Source organism: Callorhinus ursinus, unplaced genomic scaffold (assembly GCF_003265705.2).
Source record: "Callorhinus ursinus isolate GAN/ISIS: 27379988/994484 unplaced genomic scaffold, GSC_fseal_2.0 scaffold34, whole genome shotgun sequence".
Lineage (NCBI taxonomy): Eukaryota > Metazoa > Chordata > Mammalia > Carnivora > Otariidae > Callorhinus > Callorhinus ursinus.
In genome coordinates, this window is record NW_027397096.1 from 12,670,500 (window position 1) to 12,695,430 (window position 24,931).

The window sequence follows — 24,931 nt, forward strand, 5'->3', positions numbered from 1 at the left end:
CTGCACTGTTACCTGTATCTTCCTTCTATAGTTTCTTTATAGGAAACTTTTAAAGCCACTTGTGTGTTTTGTGAGGGTTAGTTTAGTTAAAACCAGGAATTATAAATCTGATTAATGGGGCATAGAAAAAACACAATACATTGCAAAAGACCCACTGTGAACCCCTTTTGCACTGTGGAATTCCCGCTGTTCCCCTAGCCTATTTTTGTACTCCATGCAATGTGATTTTCAAACATGTGGCCTGAGGGAGTGCCAATCAGACTGATGGTAGTAAACTACATCCTCCATACGTGTACAGTCACATAAATTGTGTATGTATGTGCTACCATAATGTTATATGCCTAAAATACACAAAACAGAAAATAACAAAGATGAAAATAAATATAAATAGAAGTCCTAAAAAAATAATAAAGTTCTATTATTTTAGTCCCATTCTGATGGTGGAGACCACTGGTGTAGACCATGAGGCTAAACTTCATGGTGTATAAATATACCTTATTCCCAAAAGGTATAGTTAGCAGACTGTTAGGTAAGATATCAGAAAAAAAGCTATTTCTACAGAGATGCAGACTGGGGGGCGCCTGGGTGGCTCAGTCGCTGGGCATCTGCCTTCGGCTCAGGTCATGATCCCGGGGTCCTGGGATCGAGCCCCACATCGGGCTCCCTGCTCAGCTGGAAGCCTGCTTCTCCCTCTCCCGCTCCCCCTGCTTGTGTTCCCTCTCCGTCAAACAAACAAATAAATAAAAAGATGCAGACTGGATGTCTCTTTTTTGCTCAGACTTCTAATAGTCATTTATAAAGAGGGACTTTTAGAATCTAAACCTCAAGAGACTGAAATGAAACCCTGTGCCCTCAGTTAGAACATAATTATATTTCAAATGAATATCAGAGTATTCAGAATTTTCTTGATGTAGGATCACTGTGCGTAAATCAATAAATCAGATTTATCCTCTGACTCCAGAGAATTCTTCTATCAACTGAGATTTGGCCCAGGAGGATAGGAGTAGAAAGCCCTATTATTAAATGGAAAATGGTCTCTTACAGACTCAAGCTAACAGATTCTTCTGCTGAAGAGACTGAATTTTACAGTGAAGTAGTACTAGTAGAACATATATATTCAGGAATAAAATTAAAGACCCTCCCACCCCACTCCCCTTTTGCATGCTGATATTGTCTTCTGTACATAGGAGGTGATGACAACATGGTGGAAGTTCAGTAAGAAGACAGGACTAGCAATTCCCTTTCTTAATTTTTTGTTGTTTTTAACTTTTTTTTTTTAATAAACTCTACTCCCAAAAGGGGGCTTGAACTTATGACTCCAAGATCAAGAGTCGCATGCTCTACTGACTAAGCCAGCCAGGCGCCCCACGAACTCCCTTTCTTGATAACAGTCTTATAAATAATTTTCTGTTTCCAGAAATGTGCACATTTTAGTAAAACACTATGGCGTTAAGTCGTCCCCTCAACCCCACGCAGTGATCTAAACAGGCTTAACGGTTAGTATTTTAATGAGTTGTCATTTCCTGTCTGATAAAGATTCTCACAGTATTTAACCACCAGTTTCCCTGGGGCCCAACCAATACTAGAGCTCTATTCATAGTGACTCAGAATGGATCTCAGACTCCAGGCCTGATTCAACAATGATAGATTGCCCTCCAAATGAAACTGTCTTTCCTCATAAGGTAGACTGCTCTGGAGAAGGGAGGAAGGGGGAATGTAGTTTATCATGCAATCTTTCTGAAGAAGCCAAAGGCCATCATGCTGACTCCCATTAATATTTATAGCTTTCCAGTCCTCAGAGATTAGAAAAAGAAAAAAAGAGAGAAACAAACTGATACCTAATTAACCCAGGAATATGACAAGTAAATGAACTGGCGCTAACTGCAAATCAACTTATATTTAACCTAGTAAAAATGGGATCCCGTAATTCTGTATGACTGGAATGAAGAGGTTATTAATTTTCCCACGTAATTGAATGGAGAATCTGAATCTTTGAAGCTAATATTACAAGAAAAACCTGTTAACTGATGTATTCTACTTGCTTTTGGCTCTGAAATGTGGTAGTCCACCCAAACCAAATTCCTTTATATCTTAGGATCTTGGAAGAGTACCCCAACATAAAATAAATGAATGTTATGCACTGCACTAAAAAATCTAGGGCTTTTTCAGATATAAAAGTTTGGGCTGATAATTTCTGGCACTGTCTAACATTCATTGTGATTCAACCTTAGGATTTGGAATTAAAACATATTGAATTTCGTTCACATCTGTGTCCCTTTCAAATGATTAAAACCTCTTTTGTACTCAAGTTAGTCCATTGTTGCTCAGTGGTATTATAAACACATGACACCATCAGTTTCTTAGCGGCTGGGTAGAAGGAAGACCACTGCTTTATCCTGAGAAAAATCAGGTATATTGTTGCTATTGGCTCACAGCATATTTCCATCACAGGCGTCTTTCAAAAAAAGAATTTGCAATTGTCCTTGCTTTTGAACATTTAGAACTGTTTTCTATCAGAAGCAGAATGGAGGTAAAATCTCCTTATAATAATAGCTACTCTCTGAATTATGTGATCATTAAAGGGACGTTTTTGAAAACAAAACCTCAAATCAGAATGTAGACTTGAGCAGTAGGAGCCAAACAGCCGTTTATGTTAATGAATGAAGCCAGAACTAAAGGAGTGGTCGGTCTATAAGCACCAAGTAAAAGTGATTGGCTGCCAAAACAAAACCCTGTAAAAAATCAACTGATTTCAGTTCTAGAAAATGGCAAACTGGTGGCAGCTTTGTACAGTAACAAATCTATGGCTGGTTTGAAGACCCACTGAGTTCTAAGGATGAAATCAGCAACAGGGAACCACAGACCCAAGGTCAAGAATAAAGAAGAGTTTGTAGAATTTTAAATTGAAGGTGAAATGGCATAAAAACTTACTGACCTTTAGTCATTCAACGTGGCATGACGGTGAGTGGATAAAAAAAAATGACAGTACTGAATGGAATTCAATCTCATCTCAGAACAATATAACTATTATTTAGTTATATTGTTGGGATATATATATATATATATCCCAATATCTATAACTAATACAAATATTAGGCAGAAAATCACTAAATGCAGTAGATAACTAAGAAAAAAGTCAAGATCTCTCTCTGTCCTTAAGGAACTTAATCTAGAAGGGTGATGAAAGGAAAAAAAACTGCATTTAAATCTACAGTACAAAGGCCAGTAGGTTTCTCCCTCAAAGTTAACACCTGCAGTAGCTAGTTACAGCTGCACAAGGTGAATACACGTGTGAACAAGGAGTGGACAGAATTTCTGCTGACTCCTTATCAAATTCACACAGTAGCCATTTGACACTAGTGCTCTTGTCCAAATCTACAACTTCAAGTAGATTACCTCACTGCTTTCTTTTTTTTTTTTTAAGATTTTATTAATTTGACAGAGAGACACAGCGAGAGAGGGAACACAAGCAGGAGGACTGGGAGAGGGAGAAGCAGGCTTCCCGTGGAGCAGGGAGTCTGACGTGGGGCTCGATCCCAGGACCCCGGGATCATGACCTGAGCCGAAGGCAGATGCCCAGCGACTGAGCCGCCCAGGAGCCCCTACCTCACTGCTTTCAATAGCACTCCCTCAATTCCTCCTTTCTACTTCAAAAGATCTTAGAATCTTTATTCCAGTTTTGAAGGAAGAAGTGGTTAAGAAAATAATCAATACACTTAGGCTTTTGATCTTATCTCTTGGATCCTATCTCCATCTCTTGCATTTATATGAATTTAACTTCTGTGTGTTTCAGTTTCCCCATCTACACAGTGATAGCACCTTATAGGTTCTGTTATGCATATTCAATAAAAATATATGTAAAGCATCTGGCACAGCAGGTTCTTACTAAATGCTAATTTCCAACCCACATTCTTCCTTTTTTTCATTTCTATTTTCGATCTCTAGTTCTTTACTAGAGTCTTTCCCTCAGCCTAAAAAAACAGAGGTCTCTCTTAATAATGAATGAACTCATTTAATCAACAAATATTTACGAACACTTAAAATGTGTCAGGCATGACTCTGATCTGCCTTTTCCTTTAACCAACAATTCTATGTAATACAATATAATTCAGTTTTAGTTTTCATCATTCTACAGAAATGTTCTAATTATGGTCAGTAGTAACTTCCTAATACAATGACATTTCTCATACAGTCAAACTTCAGAGTTCCTGCTTTATCCTTTAGCTATGTTGCCTCCCAATATCTATAACAAAAATATAGAAGAGTTAAGTGTCAAAAGAGAAGATAACAAATTACAGGAAAAGGGCATGAAAAGGAAGGAGTTTAAAAAAAAAAGAAAAAGAAAAGGAAGGAGTTTTCCACCTAAATTGCAGAAGATTATGTTAAAGTCAGTGTATACAACTGAGTCTCAGCAGCTGGGGTATTAAAACTTAATGTATCCTTTTTTCAGTTAATACAAATATTTGTATTCACACTTCCATAACTTTTTCTGATTATTTTATAGTGATCAAAGTCAAAGAGAATCAACTACATTAACCATTTTGTATTTTAAAATGAAAGAATAGATTTTCCTTCTGTAGAAGAAAAAGTCCAGGCCAACATAGCTCATTCTGCCCACTTGTTATAGAGTAAGGAACAAGAAACATTGTTAAGATTCAAGAACTTAATTACTCACTGGTTAAAATGATCTCTCTTGCCACAGGCAAGTCCGACTCTGAGGTCAAACATCAAGTTAACTCAGAAATAGAAGACAGCAAAGGGCATGGAACATTCTGTATCTGGTAAAAAGTCCCTGCTCCAGCCAACCCCCTCTCCCAAGTTCAATGATTGAGTTATGGAAACTTTCCTGTGTGGTAAAACTAGGGACTTTGTCTTCCAATAAGACCCTGGCAACCTGACAATGAGCCAATGTTCTGCATATGGCTCGTTACGAGTCATATGCTTAATGTTATTTTCTGGGAATTCTCATCCTCTATTTGGTGAGAATACTAGAACACGTCATTTTAATCATGATTTTAATGTTAGACTTGGTCATGCTCTTTAAGAAATATGTCCAGGTCTCTCTCACTGGAGAAAGTCTAAAATTAAATAAAAATTAATTTTAAATCTTACTTTAAAAAAAAAAAACAACAGACTGGAACAAATGTAATGCCTTTGAAGCTCTGAAGTTCTCTCTTTCTTTGGTTCTGTCCCCTGACTTATTCAACCTAAGATACCAAATAATGAAAAACTCTATTACATGCCTAATCTTTTTTTCAGAACCTTTTCTCTGTCCCCCTGCCAAACACACCATAAACCAAAAGGCTTTTTCTCAAGGCTATTATCTGTATTCTAACATCTTTCAGAATGTAAAACTGATTCATTACATCTGTTCAGATTTCCATATATAACTAGCCAAACACTTAGATTCAGGAAAAGATAACAGAGATACCTTTCCCTAAACCTAATGACAATAGCGAACTTTCCAGAACTGTCGAAGAAATAAATCTACTAATTACTATTTCTAGTTGAGGGAAGGGAACTATTTACTCATAAAATTCCAGTAAATTTTGAAGGTAGGGTTTATATTCTCTCTGGGACCTTAGGACTGTCATAGAATGACATACTGTACTAAAAATACCAAAGGCCAAGGGTATACTTAGGGTATCATATTTTGCTGGGCCACTCCCTACTTACATTAAGACAAGAAGCCCTTTGGAAAGGAGTATTTCCTTCAGTCATCAGTATAGCAGTCATACCTCGGTAAAATTAATATTAAACCGCACCACCAGAGATGTAATGGTCAACACTAACTCACTGCCAGGGGTGGGGTGATGGTGGTGAGCAGTTTGGCCTGGCAGGCCATAGGCATACCCGTGGTGAGAATTTGCCCAAATTTGGTCCTAGACAAAATTATCTTGTCTTATCAAAACTTATCAAAACTGAGGTTTATCTTGCTTATGTCCAATCTCTCTTTTATTTCCTTTTCCGTCTTATGTTGTCCCCTTCAACATACTCTTAGGCTCTTTACTATGTGCTTACCTATCCTGCACTAAGAAATGCCCACGAATGGGGCGCCTGGGTGGCTCAGTTGGTTAATTGTCTGCCTTTGGCTCAGGTCATGATCCCAGGGTCCTGGGATCGAGTTCTGCATCAGGCTCCCTGCTCAGTGGGGAGTCTGCTTCTCCCTACCCCTCTGCCCCTCTCCCTTGCTTGTACTCTCTCACGCACATGAGTGCTCAAATAAATAAAATCTTAAAAAAAAAATGCCCATGGGGGCGCCTGGGTGGCTCAGTCATTAAGCGTCTGCCTTCAGCTCAGGTCATGATCCCAGGGTCCTGGGATCGAGCCCCGCGTCGGCTCCCTGCTTGGCAGGAAGCCTGCTTCTCCCTCTCCCACTCCCCCTGCTTGTGTTGCCTCGCTCGCTGCTGTCTTTCTCTGTCAAATAAATAAATAAAAATCTTAAAAAAAAAAAATGCCCTTGAAGCAATGATCAAAACAGTAAAAACATGGAAACACTCCAAATGTTCATCAATGAGAAGTGGATAATTACCCAATGGAATAATATATAGCAGCCAACATGAATAATATTCAGCAACACAATAATATTAGCAATATAATAAATGAAAAGTCTGAAATGATTACATATAATATGATACCCCCCTTTTTTTTTAAAGATTTTATTGATTTGACAGAGAAAGACACAGCGAGAGAGGGAACACAAGCAGGGGGAGTGGGAGAGGGAGAAGCAGGCCTCCTGCTGAGCAGGGAGCCCGATGTGGGGCCTGATCCCAGGACCCCGGGACCATGACCTGAGCCAAAGGCAGATGCTCAATGACTGAGCCAACCAGGCGCCCTGATACCTCTTTTTTAAATAAAGATTTTATTTATTTATTTGTCAGAGAGAGAGAGAAGTTAAATAACTGGTCTGGGGCAGAGTTCATATTCAAATCTTAATTTGTTTTGTTCAAAGGCTGTACACTCTTTTCATAGTCCACTCTCTAGCTCTCCTTTACTATTGGGGTTCATTTTTCATTCTTCCTTTTCTTAGTATCTCGTTTTAAATTTCAATTGTTGCTGACTTTTTGGTCTTGTCTTTTGATTTTTTCTCTCTAATGGCAATTCACCACTCTCTTAATTGTGGTTACATAGTTTTAAATATCCTTCAAAAGGCTGTATTCCAAACTTTACTAGTTTAGTTTGATCAACTGCTAAATCATTTACAGTTTAATAGTGTAAAGAGACAATTAACAATCAAAGGATAACGTTATTATAGCAAGCTATAGGCATTATTTTCAGTTCAACTCAACAATGGGTCTAGGGAGTCAATTTAATTATTCTCTTTTCTGAAATAAATTGCAAAACTATTTATTATGATATGTAATAATAAATTTACGTCTACTAAAAATTCATTCTTTTTGTTTAACTTAATTTTCAGTCTAGGCTTAGTGAAACTATTTATTAATTATCATTTGAATAGTTGTATTTAAAAGCATTTCCTACTTCAAAATGTAGGAAGACAAATCATATCAAGCTCAACTGGAGAATCTGATTAAAGACCATGTTATTCCTGACAAATATGAAAAATATATACATTGGTGTCTGGTAATAAAGAATCATTATCATCTGCTAAGTCTGATTATTTATACTATTTAATACATGGTCTAGAAAAGAAATTGATGAGGTAATCCATGTAGACAGCACTGGGGAAAAGATGAGGATATCAGGACATCCCAGTATCTATCTCCTGAAAACAATTTTAAAAATATGATACCACCCATTTAATCCAATAAAAATTGGATTCTAGCAGGTCTTGATTATCTTAGAATAACTTTATGCAAAACCATCTTTAAGAAGGAAGAATCAGGGGCCCCTGGGTAGGCTCAGTTGGTTGAGTGTCTGCCTTAGGCTCAGGTCATGATCCCAGCATCCTGGGAATGAGCCCCACATCAGGCTCCCTGCTCAGTGGGGAGTCTGCTTCTCCCTCTGCCCCTAGCCTTGCTCATGCTCTCTCTCAAATAAATAAATAAAATCTAAAAAAAAAAAAAAAGGAAGAATCACTGGGGCACCTGGCTGGTTTAGCTGGGGGAGCATGCAACTCCTGATCTTGGGGTTGTGAGTTCAAGTCCCATGTTGGGTATAGAGATTACTTAAAAATAAAATCTTTAAAAAAAAAGAAGAAAGAATCACTGGATTTTTTTGAAAGGCTATGCTAGATGAGATAACAGAAGGAAGAAACTACTGTTTTTGAAAACTATAAGAAATTCTAACTTTAATTTGTTGGCCTAAGATTATAAAAACTCTTTTATTTCTATTTACTGTGGACAAGTAATACAACTTTTGAGAAACTCCAAAGGCTGGGGAAACAGAAGATTCTGGGCTATGAAGTGATATGCTAATTTTTATTAGCCAGATCTTTATTTGGACACCATGTGTTCATTATACCCACTAGATATTTATCAAGCACGTGCTATATGTCAATCAAGATGCCAGGTGCTACAGAAACAATAGTGAACTAGGCATGGCCTTTGCCAGAAAGAAGCTTACAGGTTAGTGGTAGAGAGGTAATAATCATATACCCTCACATATAAATGTAAAAACACAACTGTCAGTGCATGTAGTACATGCTATTGTGAACAGATGCCCCTAGAAAACAAGATATCTGATTTAGTCAGGGAAGGCATTTTGTTAATGTAATAGTTGAGATCTAAAGAATGTTATCTAGGGTTGCCAGGATGGTTCAGTTGGTTAAGTGTCTGACTCCTGATCTCAACTCAGGGCTTGAACACACGATCCTGAGATCAAGGGTCGTGAGTTCAAGCCCTGCACTGGGCTCCATGCTGGGCATGGAACCTACTTAGAATGAATGAATGAATGAATGAATGAATGAATGACATTATTTAGGCCAATGGTTCTCAGTGGGGTTGGTGGTGGTAGTGGAGGTATATGTGCATCAGGACATTTGGTAACGTCTGCAGACATTTCTGGTTGTCATGGCTGGGAGACACTACTAGTATCTAGTAAGTAAGGGGATAGGATGCAGTTAAATATCTTACAATGCACAGGATAGTCCCCCACAGCAAAGAATTAGCTGGCCTAAAATGTCAAAAGTGCAAAGGTTAAGAAACCCTGAACTAGGGGCGCTTGAGTGGCTCAGTTGGTTAAGCATCTGCCTTTGGCTCAGGTCGTGATCTCGGGGTCCTGGGACCAAGTCTGGCATAGGGCTCCCTGCTCAGCAGGGAGTCTGCTTCTCCCTCTCTCTCTACCCCTCCCCCTCTCATGCTCTCTCTCTCAAATAAATAAAATCTTAAAAAAAAAAAAGAAAGAAAAAAAGAAACCCTGAACTAGGCAAAGGAAAAACCACAAGCAAGTAAAGACCACTGATGGGAGACTCAAGAAAAGAAAATTACAGGGGATACATCATACAAAGCTCTCTAGACCATGTTCAGGAGTTTTAGCTTTATCTTAAGAATGAAGGAAAAAACAAGTAAAGGCTTTCAAGAAGATGAGGAGCTGGGGTTAAGGACAGTGGTGGTGACATGCTCAAATTAATATTTTTAAAAGGTTACTAACTGCAGTATGGAGAACAGATTGGAAGGGAACATAACTTGATGTGGGTAGATAAGATGGCTAGTTACCTAATTTAACTTTTTAGAAGCTCCAAAGGCTAGGGATACAGAAGGTAGTAGTGGTATGTATAAATTGCTGAAAAACTTATCCCCATCCATTTTTTTTAAGTTAATTTATTTATTTTACAGAGTGAGAGAGAGAGAGAGAGAGAGAGAGAGAGTGTACATGAGCATGCATGCAAGTGGGGTAAGGGGCAGGGGGAGAGAATCTTCAAGCAGACTCCCCGCTGAGCGTGGAGTCCGCCGGGAGGCTCCACCCCATGACCCACAAGCTCATGGCCTGAGCTGAAACCAAGAATGGGATGCCCAACCGACTGAACCACCAGGTGCCCTGATAAACTTCCTTTTATAAATGTTCAGCACAGGAACAGGAGAAGGGAAGACTGTACAGTGCTATATTCACAGTCATCCCTGTAACTTGTGGGTTTGCGTAGTGGTCAGCTCTAGGTCCTTCAGAATTCTAGAGATGGAAAAATAACGCTAAAAACAGATGAAATGTCTTGTCTTTTAAAAATAAGGAACAAGAATATTTTTTTCTTTCTGCATGTGATGTATGGTGACTTGTAAACCAATTTATTTGTAAGGATCCAGAGAACAAAAAACTGGAATAATTAAATTTTAATGGACAAGATATAATCCACATTTATAATCAGAAGCTTAGGAAGTAGTAAAACCAATAACTGGCCTGACTGAGTATATTCTCAAGAATATGTTTTTCCTTGGAGCGCCTGGGTGGCTCGGTCGTTAAGCATCTGCCTTCGGCTCAGGTCATGATCCCAGGGTACTGGGATGGAGCCCTTCATCGGGCTCCTTGCTCAGCCAGGAGCCTGCTTCTCCCTCTCCCACTCCCCCTGTTTACGTTCCCTCTCTAGCTGTCTCTTTCTCTCTGTCAAATAAATCTTTTAAAAAAATAGGTTTTTCCTCAATTATTACATTAAAACCATAACAGAAAATATTAAATACTATTTTATTATAAAACATATCATATATAGAAGAGAATAAACATATAATGTATGGTTTAAAGAATAATAAAAATAGGGGCACCTGGGTGGCTCAGTCTATAGAGCATGCGACTCTTGATCTCAGGGATCTGAAATTGAGCCCCACATTAGGCTCCCTGCTTGGTGGAAAGTCTGCTTCTCCCTCTCCCTCTGCTGCTCGCTCCCCTTGCTTGTGTGGTTTTGCTCACACTCTCTCTCAAATAAATAAAATCTTTTTTTCTTTCAAGATTTTATTTATTTATTCGAGAGACAGAGAGAGAGAGAGAGAGAGAGAGAGAGAGGCAGAGGCAGAAGCAGGCTCCTTGCTGAGCAGGAAGCCCGATCAGGGACTCGATCCCAGACCTCCAGGAACATGACCTGAGCTGAAGGCAGAGGCTTGAACCATCTGAGCCACCCACGTACCCCAAATAAATAAGGTCTTAAAAAAAATAATAAGACTAATAACTCATGAACTCACCTCCAAATGGCAATTTTTTAAAATAGCAAAAGTTCTCATAAGTATTTTGTTTTATAAATGGCTTTTAAGATAAAGATTTATGCTAAAACTACATAAAGGGTACCTTGTACCATTGGGCAGTTAAACAAATTTTTAAAATATTTTATTTTATTTCTTAAAAGATTTTATTTATTTACTTGACAGAAAGACAGCAAGAGAGAGAACATAAGCAGGGGGAGTGGGGGAGGGAGAAGCAGGCTTCCCGCTGAGCAGGGAGCCTGATGCGGGGCTCGATCCCAGGACCCCGGGATCATGACCTGAGCTGAACGCAGACGCTTAACGACTGAGCCACCCAGGCGACCCCCTAAGATTTTATTTTTAAGTAATCCCTACACCCAGTGTGGGGCTTGAATTCACAACCCCGAGATCAAGAGTCGCATGCTCTATGGACTGAGGCAGCCAGGAGCCCTTGGGCAGTTAAACCATTAAATGAAAAGAAAGCCTCTCTCCTGTAAACCCCAAATAAAAAAAAAATACATTAAAAATTTTCATTATCTGACACTATTCCCATTCTAATTAATTTGATTAACCCGACAAAGAGTCTTTCTTTACTGTTTTATCAAAGTCAACTCCACAAATTTGTGACATTACCATTTGAAGCATAAGTTAAAACTGATCTTAGTTCTATAAACACAAAACTAAAAGCTTTGGAAAGTCTAGCCTTTTAAAATGGCCTGATTTTTCTCTAGTGAAGTAAGAGGTTCATAACTCACATATTTTGTAATATTATACCATATTATCATGCCTCATTTAATTAAATATTAATATTTTATGTAAGATTTGTATTTAAATTAAATGCAACTGTGCATCTGGCATCCAGTTTGGCTAAAAATCATAGCATTGTACTAAAGCACCATTAAACTGTAATAATACACACATGTCTTTTATATAAAGAGAATTTCTTATTTCTTTGGAGGAGCAACAGTCTCAAACTCCAAAGCTTTTTTTTAAATCAAGAATTATATGACTTTAAAATTAAAATTCAATTAAAAATCTAAAATTAAATAAGGATTATCTGAACTTCATCTTTCCCTGCTGTAGGGCAAGAAAGTCTTCAATTTAACTAATAATAGGGCAAAAGATTTTTCCTTCTCAAAAAATAAAAAGGTATTAGAAAAATTCTGTCCCAATAAAATCTTTTATACATTTTCTTCTATTTGAACAGTGATGACATTAATATTAATCCACAAAGAATTACTCACCCAATGAAAGCCACCATCTGCTCCACTATGTGTTTGCTGAATGTTACTATAACGAAGATTTTCTGTAAAGAAAATAACAGTTAAAATAAGTATTTCTGTTATCAGAAAAAAACCTCAATATAAATTCATAATTCTGGTAAGAGTCTAAAGAGGCAAGGTCCTGCCCCGATTACAATTTTTAAAATTCTTTAAAAAAACAAAAACAAAAACACCACTTGCCTAACAAATGCTACCTACTTTGTATTTTAAGGATGTTTTTCCTTAAGCACAGCTCTAGTCTTACAGGATACATGACCACGTCTGAGGGAAAAATGTGAGTCATGAAACCCAAGGCTGGGTGGACATTCCACATGTACTATGTATCTTAGAATGGAGTATATAAACTGAAGTCATGGGTTCCCATATATAGCCCCCACTACTGAAATTAAAGCTGATCAGCCTGAGCACTGGGCTAAATCTAATCCAGAGGATCCTGAAAAGCCTGTACATCCTTTATAGAAAGTTTATAGAAATTAGCATTAAAGTTTCATTCTTAGACCCTGAGTGATCTTGGACTTTTAGACTTACTGTACAAGCAAAAACATCAACAGGTTATTGAGAATCTTTATCAGACTTGGGTCATTTTCAATTTGGTGTTACTGAGGTACTTTCCATTAATTAAAGATGTTGATACCTTACAAGTAAAGATGCCTTTAGTGCTAAAAGGTAGCAAATATCCCCAACTCAATTAAATAAATGTTCAAAGTAATATATATCATGAGGCATTTTTATGGATTTTCAGGGAACATGAAATGGGAAATAGACACTTCTTGAAAGTCCTGAAAAAAATTTTTTTTGAAGATTTTATTTATTTAGGGGCAGCTGGGTGGCTCATTTGTTAAGCGTCTGCCTTAGGCTCAGGTCATGATCCCAGCGTCCTGGGATCGAGCCCCGCATTGGGCTCCCTACTCAGCAGGAAGCCTGCTTCTCCCCTTCTTACTCCCCCTGCTTGTGTTCCCTCTCTTGCTGTGTCTCTCTCTGTCAAATAAATAAAATCTTTAAAAAAAAAAGATTTTATTTATTTATTTGAGAGAGAGAGAGAGAGCAGGAGTATGGAAGAGGGGCAGAGGGAGAAACAGACTCCCCGCTGAGCAGGGAGCCTGATGTGGGGCTCAATCCCAGGACCCTGAGATCATGACCTGAGCTGAAGGCAGATGCTTAACCGACTGAGCCACCCAGCTGCCCCTTGCCCTGAAGAAATTAAAAAATTTTTCTATACATAGTAGAAAGATGATAAGTTTTATATATATACATAAACTATACATGACAGTAGTAAAAATGTATTATACAAGTTCAGAGAAAGGAAAGTTCATATAAGTAGGATTAATAGGAGATTCAAGAAGGTGATACTAAAGTTTAGGTCTAAAGGACTGATAATTCTTTTATTAAATATGAGTAATTCTAGATTCTCTCTCCAAATTCCTGATGACTGCTTACATTTTTGTTACTGTTTGTCAAATAATAACCTTAGCCTATGCAACCAAAAGGGAGTGAAGAGAAATAAAATGAATAACAATAGACTTTTTATCCACCCATTATGAATCTCAGGAAAGTAGCTAAGTTAGACTGAAGCATATTATTTCAGATAGAAGACTAATAAGGCAATGACATTTTCTTAAGAAATGTCCTAGTGTTAACAGAGACACTGGCAGCTGCACAGCTGGATATGTGTAAGGAAGTAAGACTAAAAAAAAAAAGTTCACAGTCTTTTTTGGTGTTTATGTATCTATTTTTTTAAAAGTTTTTTTTAATTTATTTTAGAGAGAGAGCTACAGGAGGAGCAGGAGAGGGACAAGCAGACTCTGTGTTGAGTGTGGAGCTCGACATGGGGCTCGATTCCATGTCCCTGAGATCATGACCTGAGCCAAGAGTAGGACAGCTCAACCAACTATGCCACCCAGGTGTCCCTGTTTATGTATCTGTTAATTTTAAAAAGACACTACCTATCTCATGAAAAAAGCAAGCACATGTCAAAAACAGGTACAAGATGGATGATGATTTCACGAACAGTGTTATACAAATGGTGTATGAAGATTATGAAGCCAAATAGACAATTGTTATAGACCGTTTAGGGAGAAAAGCATTAATATATAGGGGTCCTTCTAGTTTCCAGAAAAGCCAGTTATTGGAGCTATAAATCTTTCACTAAGAATTAGAGCTAAGAGTTTTGCCTCTCAGTGATTTCACCACCATGAGTTTTCCTTACCATCATTTCCTAACATTGAAAATAAGCCAATGCCCAGATAATTGCATAATTTCATTGCTTGAAAACAAAACAAGACTTTCTTTTTATATGCAACAGCTTGAAAATTCATTGTGCTGGGAAGACATAAATGTGCCAGATATTTAAGAACATATGTCTCATCTCATTCAGGCTAGAGGTCTGAGTGGGGATTCTACCAAATAAACAAAAGGCACCAGCCACCAAACAGCCCACTCAACCATGCGTGCAGAGGAAAGGGTTGAGTAGGTAAAAAAAAAAATGGGTGTAGGGAACTAACAGTGCCAGAATGAACAAAGAAGAAACTATCTATAAAAGAAGGTTCTTTAATGGAACGAAAAATCTTAAATTCATTTATTAAAAATTTACTGAATAGGGCAGGGTGCTTGGGTGGCTTAGTCAGTTGAGCGTCTGACTCTTGGTTTTGGCTCAGGTCATGATCTCAGGGTTGTGGGATCGAGCCCTGTGTGGGGCCCCACACTCAGTACAAACTCCGCTTGAGATTCTCTCTCCCTCTCCCCCTTCCCCTGCTCACGCTTACTCTTTCTTTCAAATCAATAAAATCTTTAAAAAAACCCAATTTACTGAGTGGGGCACCTGGCTGGCTCAGTTGGTAGAGCATGCGCCTCTTGATCTCAGGGTTGAGTTCGAGCCCCATGTTGGGTGTACAGATCACTTAAAAATAGTATCTTAAAAAAAATTTTACTGGGGCACCTGGGTGGCTCAGTTGGTTAAGCAACTGCCTTCAGCTCAGTTCCTGCCTTCAACTCATGATCCTGGAGTCCCAGGATCGAGTCCTGCATCGGGCTCCCTGCTTGGCAGGGAGTCTGCTTCTCCCTCTGACCCTCCCCCCCTCATGTGCTCTCTCTCTCAAATAAATAAATAAATAAAATCTTAAAAAAAAATTTACTGAACGTCTACTACATGTCATATGATATTCTAGGCACTAAAATACCTCAGTGAGTCAAAGACAAAATTCTCTACCTTCATGGAGCTTATATTTATTTCTGCGTATGTGTCTGTGGTGGAAAGGTAAAGAGGCAATAAACAATACACATGGTAAGTAAGTTATAGGGTATGTGCAGTATTGAGTACATTGACTTTGGAAATCCCAATCTAATATTATTAGTGGGCTACTTTGAAATTTTTAGGGGAAGTTTAACAAATAGCAAGATATCAAAAATAATATTTTTGGCTGTTTACTTTAGGCTGAAGAAAACGAGAAAAGAGCCAGAAGATAGGTTTACTATTAGATTACAGAAAAATCTGTGTGTGGTTTCCCTCTGATTACTTCAGAAATAGTTAAAACATTTATATTACACACTACTATTGTTTACCCAAAGAATGAGAAATGTTTGTCACCCTGAGCTACATCTGGATGTACATCAAGTGACATGCCTTTATAAAGTATGTCTCCCTGGTACAACGGAACACAGCAAACATATCCCATGGTCTCAGTTTAGTGAAGGAACTCAGATTCTCTGCTTTCAAAAAGATTTTGGCTTTCTTTTATTCCTTCCACACACATAAAGGGTATAGCTTTGAATTTACAGAGTTTCGTTTGAATTCCAGGGCTTTAGCCATGTATTTTATCTTCTCTAACACTCAGTTCTCCTATTTATGAAATATGGATAATAATTATCTCATGGGATTGTTCTGAGATGACCAGTGCACACTGCCTGGCATAGGTCCTGATAAATAGCAGGCTTTAAACAATTCAGTTTCCTTAATCACATAAATAATTTATAGTTTAGAAGGCAATGTAAAAGAATGGGAAGAACACTGAACTTGAAGCCAAAAGACATGTGTTCAAATTCCAGCTGTTATTTACTTTACTTATTAACCTTCTAAGTTTGACAATTATAAAATGGGAGTAGTCATTTCTCTATCCGAGGATTATAATAAAATCAGCTCACAAACACGAAGTGCTTTAAAGTGTGAAGTGCCATATAAAAAAATTAAGCATTATCGTAACTTGAAAAAAACTGAGAATGTTTAAAAAATATACTATTTTTAATATTCTGCAGTGAAAAACCTGGTAAGTTGAATGCCCATCACTATAGAATACTCTTAGCATAATAAATTTTACTATAATTTATAAAGAAAGTTACTACACAAAGCTGGGTGCATAAAGCTTACAGATTCTCAGAAAAGTGGCTATTATGAAGGGAATTAAAAGAATTATTGTTTCTGGGGCGCCTGGGTGGCTCAGTTGGTTGGGCGGCTGCCTTCGGCTCAGGTCATGATCCTGGGGTCCTGGGATCGAGCTCCACGTCCGGCTCCCTGCTCGGCGGGGAGCCTGCTTCTCCCTCTCCCTCTGCCTGCCACTCTGCCTACTTGTGCTCTCTCTCTGTCAAATAAATAAATAAAATCTTTAAAAAAATAATAATAATTATTGTTTCTTAGGTATTAATACTTTCAAGGGATAATTATTAATTTTTAAAAAGCAAAATGATAGCTTCCTTCTTCCCCAGAAAGAAATGAAAAGATCAAAGAAAAAATTATTTTTTTAATTTTTACTTTTTTAAAAGATTTTTATTTATTTATTTGACAGAGAGAGACACAGCGAGAGAGGGAACACAAGCAGAGGGAGTGGGAGAGGGAGAAGCAGGCTTCCCATGGGGCAGGGAGCCCGATGCGGGGCTCGATCCCAGGACCCTGGGATCATGACCTGAGCCGAAGGCAGACACTTAATGACTGAGCCACCCAGGCGCCCCAGAAAAAATGATCTTGATACACTGCAAAATAGTTTACTACTCGCCATAGTATTTTATTATTTGAAAAATTCTTTTTTTTAAGAAGATTTATTTTATTTATTTTTTAAAGATTTTATTTATTTATTTGACAGAGAGAGAGAGACAGCAACAGAGGGAACACAGGCAGGGGGAGTGGGAGAGGGAGAAGCAGGCTTCCCGCGGAGCAGGGAGCCCGATGCGGGGCTCGATCCCAGGACCCTGGGACCATGACCTGAGCCGAAGGCAGACGTCCAACGACTGAGCCACCCAGGTGGCCCTATTTGAAAAATTCTAATATGGTACTGTAATATTTACCAAAGTAACTAGCATTCCAATATTAAAAAACTCATTTCATGGAACAATATACTTAATGTAAGTGGGAGAAGATATATTCCTTGAAGGAGGAGTGTCCTTGGAGTCGTGAGTGATTCTCACGCAGGGAAGTAGAGGACAGGCTCAATCAACTCAACCCAAATGCCAAAATCTAACATTAGAAACTGGGCAGGTGGGAGCAGCTGAAGTTTTCTTGTTTCATTCTCTTCTAAGAACTGAAGTTAGAGAGGTGTTAAGAAACTTGCGACAAAGGTGCTTTTAATTTTGAAGTCATCATACCAGGGCACTGCTCTTGCCTTTCCTTTGGTGAATGCCTCTGTGCTGCAAAACTCACTCGTTAAGAAATTCTTTTCAGGTTAATTGTATTTTCTCCTAGTGAGATTTGCCCTTTTAAAAGGAAACAATTCATATCACAGTTCTAGAAGCACATACTCATTTCCCTTAATTTTCTCTCCTCTGTTCATATACGTGTGTGTGTGTGAGTGTGTGTGTGTGTATAGACTTATATATACACACATACATGTATCTATCCTAGGGTTTTTGTTAAGACTGGCTTGGAACAATAGCAGATTCTCACTTCTCTAACCACAACCCACAGCTCTTCACCTCTTCAGAGACCCCTTTCTTCCCCATTCTCTCCCACACTAACATCTGGCTGGCTTTCTGTAAAGGACATTGGTGCCTTGAGAGAAAGTATTATTGGGGGGTATGGAAGAAAAGTAGAATTAGCGAAAGGCCGTCTTCTCTCAGCTCATGGGTCAGTAAAAATATGACATTTTTGGACTATGTATGTGAAAGTGATGTGCATTTTCCTATTTTTGCTTGATAATAGTCTTGGATGAAGAGTTTCACAAGGCAAAAAGTGAAATAAAGAAAGACAGGAGGGCGCCTGGGTGGTTCAGTTGGTTAAGCGACTGCCTTCGGTTCAGGTCGTGATCCTGGAGTCCCTGGATCGAGTCCCAAATCGGGCTCCCTGCTCGGCAGGGAATCTGCTTCTCCCTCTGACCTTCCTCCCTCTCGTGGTCTCTGGCTCTCATTCGCTCTCTCTCAAATAAATAAATAAAATCTTTAAAAAAAAAAAAAAGACAGGAAAGGAGAGAAGAAAATGAAGGAAAGAAAGAAAACAAGGAGAAAAGTCTTAAAGGGGCACAATTTTCCAGTAGGGACAGGGAAAACCAGCACCAAATTCACTAACCTCCAAATGACTTTCCATGGTTAAATACCCAAGTAAGATACCAACTAACAGAAGCAGAACCAAAATATTACTAATTCATATTGGGATGAGCAAAGGAATTAAGTTTTAATGCCTTTTAATGGGCTCATCATCATTAGGCAGTGAATCAGAGGGTATCCTTACCTGGATATGCATTTTAATTATTGCTTTTCCAATCAGAGTTGCACCAAAGAAAGTCCAAAAAGGTACAAGAAAGTGTCCACATGTTATTCCAGCCAGATCAAATAGAGGATTTGGAATCTATTTAAAAAAAAAAAGTTAAAATATATAATCCAAGGAACAGTTTAATTTTATCACCTACAGGTATGTGGAATCATGCTTTAAGCCTTGCTTTGATGGCAAAGACAGGTACAGGTTCCCTGATCAATAACAGACTGTTCAGAAGGTTAGGCAAGTATTGTTTCTGTAAGCTGGGTCTCATATTCACTTCAGGTTGCTGTTCAAAGCAAACCCAGCTGTCCTGTTGCTTGTACTACTTATAGCTAACACCCCATAAATATACTTTTAAAAAAAAATCACATTAGAATTGGATAAAACTAATGGACCTGCAGGAATTTAATACCATTCGGCAGATACTTTGCCATTTTGTAGCTGTGTCTAAGTTGAGGTAAAATGAAGAAAAAGCCTTAAGATTATTTCAGTAGTTACTAGGGTTCTAAAATCTTCAGCTTGAAATAAGAATATTATCTAGAAAGTACTCACATATATACAGCAAGCATTCTTATAAAAATTACAAATACATTTATATGTAGATGTGCTTTTATTCTTCAACATAAAAAAATTCATAGTTTGTATTTTGCACACACAAATCTCATCATTTGCATGACAGCCCAAGGCTGTGGGGCTGTGTAAATATATTTTAAAAAGAAAATCAAGTGTGGAAATATGAGCACATAGATTCAGATGTTTTGAATACTCAGTCCCAGACAAAGAAGTGATTCACAACAAATACCTTTTCCAAACATTCCCACATTTCAAGAATGCTGAAAGACAATTTCATGTAAAAATGCAAAGAAACCACAAGCTGTTTTTGAGCACTTCACCCATTTTTCTCCCATAGAAGCACTCTGTCCTTGTGGCAGTTGGCAGAACCATTCAGAAGCCAATTAATTTATAAAATTTCATTTTTGAAATTTAAAAGAAAAGCCTACTTGTTTAAAAGATATTTGTCACATATGTTCTTTTAAAAATAATTACATGACTAAATTAGAATTCAAATATTCTTTTGTTTGTAACACTTGGATTCAATAACTCAGTTTTGTTTTTCTCATCCAAATTCAAATGTTTTATGCAATTTCATCTGTCTTACAATCATGTTAATAACAATACCATTTGCACAGCTTTACATCAATCATTTTTTATATTTTCTCATGTGACCCTCATAATTCCATGGATTACAATTTTGTTTTCCTTTATTATCAGGCTCTATCTCATGTTGAAATAGAAATTAAAGTATATAAGATATGTAAAGCAGAGATTAAAAATTAGAATTTGCTAAACATGTTGGACACCTCAGTGTATGCTGTATACCCTCAGAAGAGCATAATCAGTGAATTTATTGTTTCATGTGCATGTTATTTATTCTTTTTTTTCAACTGTTGACTAAATACACAGAAAGGAAGACTGGGATTAAATGAACTACTAAGTAGCTTTGAAATGTTCCCTCAACTAGAAGTTTTATTTATCTTAGTTTGAATGTTAGTAATAAAATAATTAATAAACTTAAATGAAGTATATATGCTTTCAACACTTTAAGTATCAAAAATTTTCTAGAAAAAAGTTCCTAGAAGGCCAAATTGATCTATCAATATTCCTAGTCAAATATAAAGAAGACTGACTAGTATAGAAAGTGTATTTTCAGCAGTGAGGACACAGGGATAGATGAGTGCCAAAGAATACTATTTTTTGTTTTAATAAATTGAAGGTACTCTGTGTTTTCCCCAGGAATAATGAAAGCTGATTTTTCTTTTCTATCTTTTTTTTTTTTTAGATTTTATTTATTCATTCGAGATACACAGAGCATGAGCAGGGGGAGAGGCAGAGGGAGAGGGAGAAGCAGGCTCCCTGCTGAGCCAGGAGGTGGACGTGGGGCTTGATCCCAGGACCATGGGATCGTGACCTGAGCCGAAGGCAGACGCCCAACCATCTGAGCCACCCAGGCGCCCTGAAAGCTAATTTTTCTTGAATGCTTTGCCTTGTTAGGTACTTTTCTGAAGTTTCTACATCGTCAACTTAATCCCAAAACAATGCTATATGATATCATTACACTCACTTTACAGAAAAGTGAGACAGACAGTTTCGACAATTTATTCAGGATAGAAGGATTTCAGCAGCAAAGCAGGATTTCAACTCAGGCAATGTGGCTCCCATGCTTGTTCGCTTAGCCTCTGAAGTAAGGACATTATTATCCATTAGGCCTCTCAGCTTAATCCCCATTCTGCTGACTTCCATGGCACTTTCAACTTATCCTTGTATTTCAATGGTCTCCCTCACTAGACTTCAGGATCCTTGAGGAAAGGGAGTATCTTTCACCTCTTTATTCCAAACACTCAGTGACTGAATCGTAGCTGACAAATAACAATAAAAAATGTAGGAACATTTATGTTCTAAGCACTGTGTTAGTTCACATATATTAAATCCTCACATCAGCCTTTAAGAGCAGTGTCTTATTGCCCTTTTTTAAAAATTAGAAAACTAGGGTTCAAAGAGTAACTTGACTAGGTTACAGAGTTAATAAGAGGCAAAACTGGTTTAGGAATGCCAAAGCCAATTCTCTTTCTACTATATCATGCTATAATATAAATGGCTTAAATAATTGAGGTCAATATTATGAAAAAGAGCTTCTACATTAAAAAGAAAAATTAGATTATGAAAATTTCTAATATTGCCAGGGTCAAAGGCACATGTGTATTTTACAGTATATCTAGAATGTTCACATCACATTAGAAATTTTGGCACCAAATGTCCTCTTTTTTGGCCAGGTGCTCTGCTAAGGGAGGAGTACTCAAAGATGAATTCACATTCTAGTACATAACTGATAAAGGAGCTGTGTGTCAGTAGACAATAATTTTGTGAATTATACTTACAGTTGCAGTTTTTATCATATCAACTAGGTGCACCTAGTTATACTGGCCAAATCTACCACCAAACTGCCAAAAATTGTGTATAGGCTACCAAAGAAAACTCTGTTCAAACTGTTCCATTTCAAATATAACTGTTTCTATTATATTAGAAAAGGACCAGGATAAACATCGACTAATGAAGGAATGTCAATTTCACAAACTACAGTTTGAGATATTAGCTCCATTTTTGACATATGTGGCTTCTTAGTTCACTGTAGCCAAAGATGCACTTAACTTTGCCCGAGAGGTTTCAATTACCTTGATAGTTGTAAATATCCCTTAAGACAGGTTTGATATGAATTCTTCCTTACAACTAATGCTTGAAACTCTGGAAAAAGACTACTTATCTATAACTCTGGAAAGAAAGAAGTCATTGTTATTTGGTTAAATCCACTTCATTTGATAAATTCTTCATGGAAAGGATGAATCTTCTTTCTTTTTTTCTCTTGTATTCTTACTGAAACATGCCATTTAGGTCCGAAGTCATCAATGGCAAGATGAAATATTTAAAGTCAATAAACAAGATATGAACTTATCCAACAGAAACAGCTCATTTGATGAGTAAGATGAACGATTAATAAAACTACATACTCATTAAAAGTGATAGCATTTTTGTTCACTCAAGTGTGTCATCTTTATTTTTTTCCTAGTGTGTTGTCTTTAAAAACAAACTGGATCAAAATATAAATCTACCATTTATTGGAATTTCTCATTTTTAATACAATTCACTTACTGAAGCACAGGCCAAAATTCCAAAAAAGCCAACCTTCTGTACTAGGTTTTGAACTGCCAGTTTAGCCCGGGAAGCAAAGTCCTGTATAAAAGGAGGATAATCAAAACATTAATGAAAAGTATAAGGAAGAATGAAAGATGGCTCTTTATAGGATTTATAATATTAAATATCTCACAACCTGATTCACTTAATCATTGCTTTTGATGAATGATTTAAAAAAAATCACAGAAGGTTGCACTAGAAAATATGCAAATAAAAATCTTGATAGAACAATTATACTCTTAAAGATAACGTTTTACCACAATTCAAGCATAAGCCAAAACACTGTTACTTTATTTTTCAGATTATCTCTGGATTATCTAGGGATGAACAAAAGGCTATAAACTAAGTATGAACCAACACATTCTTTTTTTTTTTTTTAAGTAGGCTCCACACCCAGCATGGAGACCAGTGTGGGGCTTGAACTCACAACCTGAGATCAAGACCTGAGCTGAGATCAAGAGTCAGACACTCAACTGACTGAGGCACACAGGCACCCCAAACCAACTCATTCTTTTGGAAATACTGACCTATCACATTTGTCTCTTTCTCTTTCCTTCTACTACTTGCCAGACTCACTCCCTGATTAACATCAGGGTCGAAAATCATAAGATTTTTCAAGACAGTCAATGAAGACCTCTGCTGATCACCAGTCAGATGAAAAAAACAGTTATGTGGCGATAACTGAATAAGCATTTATTACCCCCCAAAGCAAAATGACATCTTACATTTCACAGCTTGTGCTAGTTTTATGAAATATTTTCAGAAATGTTTTACTCGAGCCTTTCAATAATCATGCAGTGTAATAGAGCAGATCCTTTATACTCTGAATCAGTGCTCTTTTTATTTCACTATGCTATCTCCCATGCTGAAACATGCATTTGGCTGGCCAGCGTATTTCCATGATTTTCTTTTTCCTTCATGTTGATGCTACAATTATATCTATATATATCTATATATATAGATACACACACACACACACACACACACACGTTTTGTTTTTTTTTTCCCTTAAAAGTGCCAATCTGGGGATGCCTGGCTGGCTCCATTGATAGAGCATGGGACTCTCGATCTCAGGGTGGTGAGTTTAAGCCCTAAGTTGGGCACTGAGCTTACTAAAAACCAAACAGAACAAAACAAAAACAAATTCCCTCCAACTTACTTGTTGAGGATGGTGAGAAAGTCAAAGGAATTAAACCAATAAGGTATATCTTAAAAAATATTAATAGTTAAGATAAACACTTTCAAGTTCAAATATATCGGCTCTCAAAGTCAATCATTAACTAAATTCTACAATGCAGTTTTGTAATTTTACAATTTATTTCCAAAGACAGAATTTTTCTTTTTGGGATGTCTTCCTTTTTCAGTAAGTCAACTATAATCAGATTTTATATATAAATATAAGTATATATATACTTATGTAAAGTAAGCTCTACACCGAATGTGGGGCTTGAACTCACAACTCAGATCAAGAATCGCATGCTCTACCAACTGAGCGAGCCAGCCCCCAAGATTTAATACTTTTAAACAAACTGAACTACTGCAATGGAGAGAACTTTCTATTTTTATTCAGATTTCTAATTAAAGATTAATTTTCTTCTTAGGCCAGCAGCATCTATTGCATTAAATGTGAAACACTGATTTTATTGATTTATTGATTTTTTTCTTCCATGAAGATAGAAGTGTTTTCTTATTTTTTAGTTAGTGAACACACAGTGCAATATTGGTTTCTGGAGTAGAATTCAGTGATTCATCACTTACATAAAACACCCAGGGCTCATCACAAGTGCCCTCCTTAATATCCATCACCCATCTAACCCATCCCCACCCACCTCTCTCCATCAATCCTTAGTTTTTCTCTATCGTTAAAAGTCTCTTATGATTTCTTTCCCTCTTTTCTTTTTCTTTTCCCCCTTCCCATATGTTCATCTGTTTCCTTTCTTCAATTTCACATATGAATGAGATCATATAGTATTTGTCTTTCTCTGACTGACTTATTTCATTTGGCACAATATACTCTAGCTCCATCTATGTCATTGCAAATGACAAGATTTCATTTTTTTGATGGCTGAGTAATATTCCCATTATACACACACACACACACACACTACATCTTCTTTATCCATTTATCAGTTGATGGCTATTTGGGATCTTTCCATAGCATGGCT

The 24,931-nt window shown here is 37.3% G+C and overlaps 1 protein-coding gene across 5 annotated transcripts in view; it reads right to left on the minus strand.

The window, feature by feature from the left end:
• VMP1 (vacuole membrane protein 1) overlaps positions 1-24,931 on the minus strand; it is a 139,429-nt gene that overhangs the window by 9,784 nt on the left and 104,714 nt on the right. For 3 of the 5 annotated variants that reach the window (XM_025851556.2, XM_025851557.2, XM_025851558.2), the window contains exons 8-10: positions 22,725-22,805; positions 18,993-19,109; positions 12,308-12,369 (exon numbers count right to left, since the gene is read on the minus strand). In XM_025851556.2, coding sequence (XP_025707341.1) covers positions 12,308-12,369; positions 18,993-19,109; positions 22,725-22,805 — 260 coding nt within the window. The remainder of the gene's footprint in view (positions 1-12,307; positions 12,370-18,992; positions 19,110-22,724; positions 22,806-24,931) is intronic. The other 2 variants (XM_073879544.1, XM_073879545.1) reach the window with 2 other exon arrangements.